A 6924-nucleotide genomic window follows, 5' to 3' on the forward strand; every position below is an offset into this window, starting at 1 on the left:
TAAAAAGAAAATAACTGCTAAGTCTTGTATACAACATATGTCCTTCCTATACAAAAAACTTGTGGCTTTGTAGAAGCTTTGGGGATATTAATTTAATTCTGTAAGCGACTTGTGTCCTCTCAAAAGAGATGTATCCTCTGAATTTATATAGATGAAAAACCCAAGAAGCAGGAGATAAATAGGTTTTGACTTCAAATATTCTTCTTCCAAGAAAGAAAAGGTATAGAGTATTGTGGAAGTGTAAAGCCACAAATGAACCTCTGGTAATCTAAAATGATTATGCAAGTATGCTCTTGGTCATATACATAAGTATGCTGTGAGATAAGGACCTATCAGCCACAAAACTGAACCCGAAACTTTTGCAATAATTATCAAAATGGTTGGGTGTGATGGCACATGCCTGCAATCCCAGGACTCCGGAGGCTTGGAGAGAAGGATTGCTGTACACTGGGGGCCAGCCTAGACAACATAATGAGTTCAAGGTCAGCCTGAACTATGTAGCAAGATCCTGCCTCAAAAAAGGAAAAGAAAACACTATCAAAATAAAGACCAAATCATCCACTGAAAAAAAAATTAACAAGTTCAGAGTGATAAGCACCAGCCAGACAGCTCAGCAGACAGGGCAAGCACAGGGACCAGGGCTCAATCCCCAGCACCACATGCTGTGCCGGCCCCACCCCCGAGCCCAGTAAACAGGCCACCAAGTCCAGTTGTAGTGTATGCAGCACTGGGGAGACTGAAAATAGGAGGATCATTAGGAGTCCAAGCTCTGTAGTGAGAACCTGTACCAAATACATAAAAGAAAATAAAAGAATGGGATTTACAGGAGTTTTTTTAAAAATGGAAAAATTGGATAAACCATGGAATTTTTGAATTACAGGGGCTTAAACAAAGCTTTTTTTTTTTTTCTGGTACCAGGGATCAAACTCAGGACCCTGAGCTTCTCTGGCAGGCACTTATGCTACTGAGCTATCTCCCCAGCCCTAAACAAATCTTCTTAATTAACTGTTAAACTGATTCCAGTCAGAAAAACTACTTCCCTGTGTGCTTCCCCCATTTATTTTCAAAGGCTTAACAGACTCTGTCTGTGGTACCACTAGTGCTACAGTCGCCCTCCTTTTCCATGGGGGATACAGTCTAACTACAGTACTTGTTTTTATGACAAGCTCAGGAAAACCTTGTTCACATAAATAGGTAGACTGAAAGAAAAGACTTTTTAAGCAATGTGACTCAGTTCTTTAAACTCCTCCAAGTTACATACCAGGACTCACAATGTGGCCTATTACATAAAATTATTTTTAATAATATAGCTGCTGGTAATTATTAGATTTTCCTCCAGATGTGTTCAAAACAGAAATGGCAATCACCTGACTAGTTATGGGCATTAGTTGTCAATTTCTAACTGAACAGCCATACTTCCAACCGCCTGTCTTATTCCCAGAGTGTTTGGTCTCCCCAGACAAGTCCTTTACAGACTTAGAATGAGTAAGAATTCTGCGTGGCCTTCAGTTGTAAAGTAAATCAAGAGCACTGTGGAAGAAGGACCAGTGTGCTACCTAAGGCAAGTACGTTCTCAGATCAAGTTTAAGAAAAAACACATCTCAAATGGGAAGTTGTACAACTTGCTCTCCTTAAAACACAAAACTTGGAAAGCTGTAATATATGCCCAGAACACCAAACCTCCTTAACTGTATCAAAAATATTCCACGTTCTTTAACAATACCATCTTTTGCAAATTCTATTTCTTCTGAAATCCTTTCTTTCATGCTGTCTGTAATGTACTCCTCGTAATTAAGTCACAATCTCAGAATCTCTGTAAAATCTTTCCAGGCTCTGCAAACAATTAATTACAATTTTTCCATGCTTCTATAGCTCCTGCACCTTCCCTACCTTTAGTTCTTTACGCCCACATTTACACTGAACTATAATATTTGTTTTATATTTCATTTTCCATTACATTCTAAGGTCCCTGAAAACACAGATGATACTTACTTTCATTAAAGTGTGTACCTGTGTGCCTTAAGACATAACAGGCTGGCAAGAACAATGCTAAAGAAAGCCAATGACAGCTGTGAAAAGCCTAAACTATATGCCACTCCATGTACCTAGCCAGATAGATCACAACATACTAAGTACCTGAGATGATTACTGTGACCAAAAAAAACCTCACTGACGTAATATTTTATAATATGCAATAAATTTTTATTAGAGGTAGATATAAAAGATTTTTTTTAGGGGCTGGGGAGATGGCTCAATAGAATAAGTGCTTGCCTGGCAAGGGCAACAGCCTGAGTTCAATACCCAGTTCTTTTTTTTTTTTAATGTACTTGGTACAGGGTCTCACTCTGCAGCTGGGACTCATAGTGATCCTCCTGTTTTCAGCCTCCCCAGTGCTGGGATTACAAGCATCCGCCACCACACTGGACTCTGTGGCCAGCTCAGCACACCCGGCAGCAGGGCCAGCATGGCATGTGGTGCCGGGGATCAAACCCCGATCCCTGCATCTCGCCAGCCCTAATATAGAAGATTTATTTGTAGTTTCAATAAATTTATCAAAGACCTACTGGAGTTTCCCATGTCCCTTCTACAAAGATCTCTATATCCCAGCCCTAAGAAATAAGTACTGAGAAAGACTAGCAAATATTTTTTCAGAAAAGTAAAGTTTCTGATTTTAAGAAGGTAATAACACCTCAATATTTCCTCATTTTTTGCCCCAGCCACTAGAAAACCTTAACAAAAGTTTTGTTTTCAATTTCAGCAATTCAAGTTCTCTGGGCTATCAATTCTCAACACGTTCTCATACCTATAATTACCTAGGTGTTATTCAGGTTCTCGTTATGTTTTTTTAGCTTTCCATAAAGATGTATTATAACATCAAATACTTTCATGTCATCAATAACTAGTCCTTACTACTGAACTCTAAACAAAATGAGCACTATATACATACTAATAGATGTAATTGTTTTATATAGCTATCAAATACGTATAATTATACAGTAAGATATTTAGGTAAAGACAATTTTTGTCTTGGTCTTAAAGTCAATTTCATATAAAGAAAACAACTAACACCTCTAGTTTTTAAACTAGTGGGGGCTCGGGAGATAGCTCGGTAGCTTAAGTGCCTGTCTGGCAAGTGCAAGGTCCTGAGTTCAATCCCTGCTACCAAAAAAGTAAAAACTAAAATAAAATAAATAAGCTTTAGTTTTTAAACTATTTACCCAAAAATTAAGTATTTTTCCTTTTATTTATAGCCTACCTGTGTGGGTTCAGGAGCCATACTCTTCCTTTGTTCTGTTGATTTTTCTATTGCTTCACTAAGAGATTTTGCATATTGTACCATAGCCTTCAACTGTGAATCCGTTAAAACCCATAATAAATCATCCAATATTAGAACTAACTTTGTTGCTATGACATTGCAGTCTTTTAACTGTGAGAAAAAAATGATTTTAAGATTATGCCAAGAATATATTAAAAACAGTAAAACTATTATTATATATTTATATAAAAGCTTAAATTTTTAACAGAATTAAATAAGGATCGATTATCTCCTAGTATTAAGACAATAGTAGTAATACAAAATTGACAAATCCTATACTTCAATAAGAAGTTATACAGCATAATTTTGCATTATACTTGACAAATCATAAAATTACCCATATTAATTTAACCAATTCTGGCAGAGAAAGGAACATTGAAATTAATTAACAGGATACCTATATTAAGCACTCTAAACAAAAAAAAATTTTTTTATTTAATAATTATTCATACTGAGTAGTACAAAAAGCTTTTCGTTGACTCTTCTTCAGTTGACCCCTGGTTTAAAAACTATCAACACTTCCTCATTAAATTTCATCAAAGCCATAGTGAATCTCAAGTTCTTTTTTTCTTTTGAATGTATTTGGTACAGGGTCTCACTACATAGGTCGGACTCATAGTGATCCTATTTTCAGCCTCCCCAAAGCTGGGATTACAGGCACATGCTACCACAACTGGACTTGGTGCTTGGCTCAGCATGCCCAGGGGTAAGGCCAGCATGGCAGGTAGTGCTGGGGATCGAACCCAGTCCCTGCACTTGCCTACGCAGGCATTTAGTCAGTTGAGCTATCTTGCTGGCCCTTGAATCTCAAGTTCTGATACCTTTAAATAATCGCTCTGACTTAACTAAATTACCAGTCATATTTAAATTACCTACTAATGCTAAGGATCTAGACTACTAGTTATGGAGGCTATGCTGTTTGTTTATTTCTAAGCAAGATTCAAAAGGAGAAATGAAATTATTTTCTTCTGAGTTTTTTTGGGCTTTTCATTTTGGGGCAGTTCTGGGGATAAACCAAGAGCCTTGCATATACAGCCAAGCTCTCTAGCACTGAGCTACACTTCCACCCCTAGAAATGAAATTATAAGACAGTAAGGATCAAACAAATACTGGGCAACTGAGGGAGGAATCTATTCAGTTTATCAAAAATAAAAATTTTTTTGTAGTAATAGTTTGGACAGGATATCATGTCTGCATCTTGTACTATGAATAACCACTACAAAGACAACAATATGCAATGTACTAATTATTGAAACTGTACTATTAATCGGTTTTGAAACTCTCATTGCTATTTGTTTCTCAATAAAATTAATTTTAAAAAATACATAAATAAAAATTTTTGAAGATGTAAATATTAAATCTGAAAAATGGAAGGACCATAATTATAGTGATTTTCTACAAATATTACTTTAGGGTACTACATTTCCTTTTATTTTGTATTTTTTTAATATGCCACTCATAATTTGCTAATATTTCACATAAAAAGTTATCTAAACTTTCTTAGCAATTCTAATCGTTAAGAAATAAATAAAAAAAGACTTACTCTTCTTTTAAGTGTGACTCTGATTTTTGATTGGTTGGTTATTAATCGAACAGGAGCACTCATAATTTCAAGATGTGAACTTTGGGTAGCATCTGCCTCTATTCGAATCATCTGCCAATTTATTTCTTTAAATGTCAAAACCTAAGAGAACAGGAAGATTAGCATCACATACTCATATAAAATAAAATGATAAAAATGTAGATCTATAAAACGAAAACTATCTTCTCAGCTAACTTTTATGACATTCTGGAAATGTTGGTCATTCTGCTTTTAATTTTAAAATTTCCATCAAATTCAGTAACATCTTAACAATTACATACATAAAAATCAATTATATTCATCATTTTTCAAACTGTTAATTTTTTTTTTTTTTTTTTTTTTTTTTTTTTTTGCGGAACCAGGGATTAGAACTCAGGCCCTTGCGTTTGCCAGGGAAGCACTTATTCCACTGAGCCATCTCCCCAGCCCCTTCAAACTGTTAATATTTTTATTCTAAGAAATTTCACATACAGTATAAAAATCACTCAGGTCATGTGATTAAAAGGCATTGAAGTACTATATTTTAGTTTTGTAAATTTAAAATTCAATCAGTAGCCGAGGAGTTAAAATAGAGATCATTAATTCTATAACGTGAAGGATTTAATAAAGTAAAGGCATTAAAACATGCCCATCTTATACTTAAATTACTAAATATAACAAAGAGAAAAGCACATTTATAAGACAAGGTGAAGAAATCTAGTAGTATGTGAATCCAGCCGGCCAGAAGATGTAATTGTTTTAAATATCTTGTTTTATTTATCACTAAAAGCTTTAAAGAGAAAAAAACTTTACTTCTCCTCTCTGTGGATCTTGAATACGAGTAAACCTTAAATCTCCATGCTCCCAGTTTGTATTGACACTATAGATCCGCAGCTGAGAAAGTTCAAAAGACGCATTGAAAGCTTTTGCTCCAATTCTGATGACAATAGAATTTACAGAAACAGTAATTCCCTCAACTACTTTTTCAGCAAAGCCATATTCACTGGAAAAACAAAGCAAAACAAAATGCAATGTACTAAAGCAAACAAAAATATTAAGAAAAAGTTATTAATATTCTCATACAAGTATATATATATATATATATATAAACTGCTTTACTATTTTATTATTCTTTTTCTAAAGTACAAATTTGCTGCTGGAATTATAATCTAGACTGGTTATATGTTAATTTATAAAACCGTTCTTGTTGCATGTGGTGGCAGACCCCTACACTACCAGGAACCAGGAGAATGGAGGCAGTAGGGTCCCACATTCAAGGCCAGCCTGGGCAATCAGGAAGAGCTGTCTCGAAAATAAAATTTAAAAAGGCTGAAGATGTACTTAATGGTGGAGCACTTGCCTAGCATGTGAGAACCCCCGAATTCCATACCCAGCATTGGCCCCCCAAAAAGTTCTCAAATTGTAAGAGATTTAGAAAATCAGAAGTGCCATATCCAGTTGTTTACCCTCAAAAAGCCTCTGTCAATTAATATCTACACAGCAAATAAGAAAGGTAAATTGTTAACACAAAGAAGGTTAAAAAGTCCATTTGAAATGTCATAATTTAAGAACAGAAACAATTCCCATTTTCTAATTCAATTCAAAACATATTAAATTATCCCACATGAATGATACTGAGACATGCTGAAAACCAAAATTTAGTGGTAGCATCATAGTGCTCACAAGTTATTAGGAAAAAAACGTACATTCTGGTAACTGTAACCAGAGGAATCTATAATCAAGAACTTTAAAAAAGGAATCAACAGAATTCTTGATAGGCGGGAAAAACTGCTTCATAACTAGGGAGGCATACGTTTTTCCACAGAAAGAAGAGCAAAAATGGAAAAATCTTACAGCAGAAGAATGCATGAGCAAAAGACATAGAGAGGAAGGAAAGCAGAGCTCACACTACAAGAATAAATTATTAAACTGGGTGTGATGGTGCACACGTGTAATCCCAGCACTGGGGAGGCAGAGGCAGGAGGATTGCTGCAAATTTGAAACTCATCTGGGCTATATACTTAGTTCAGTGGCAGCCTGAACTATA

General features: G+C 35.3%; 1 protein-coding gene across 2 annotated transcripts in view; it reads right to left on the reverse strand.

The window, feature by feature from the left end:
• Positions 1-6924, reverse strand: part of Uhrf1bp1l (UHRF1 binding protein 1 like) — a 149547-nt gene that overhangs the window by 73855 nt on the left and 68768 nt on the right. The window contains exons 5-7 of one of the 2 annotated variants that reach the window (XM_023716719.1): positions 5691-5880; positions 4860-5000; positions 3257-3427 (exon numbers count right to left, since the gene is read on the reverse strand). In XM_023716719.1, the coding sequence (XP_023572487.1) occupies positions 3257-3427; positions 4860-5000; positions 5691-5880 (502 nt within the window). The remainder of the gene's footprint in view (positions 1-3256; positions 3428-4859; positions 5001-5690; positions 5881-6924) is intronic. The other variant, XM_023716725.1, reaches the window with a different exon arrangement.

This window comes from Octodon degus, unplaced genomic scaffold, assembly GCF_000260255.1.
Source record: "Octodon degus isolate 3935 unplaced genomic scaffold, OctDeg1.0 scaffold00004, whole genome shotgun sequence".
Classification (NCBI taxonomy): domain Eukaryota; kingdom Metazoa; phylum Chordata; class Mammalia; order Rodentia; family Octodontidae; genus Octodon; species Octodon degus.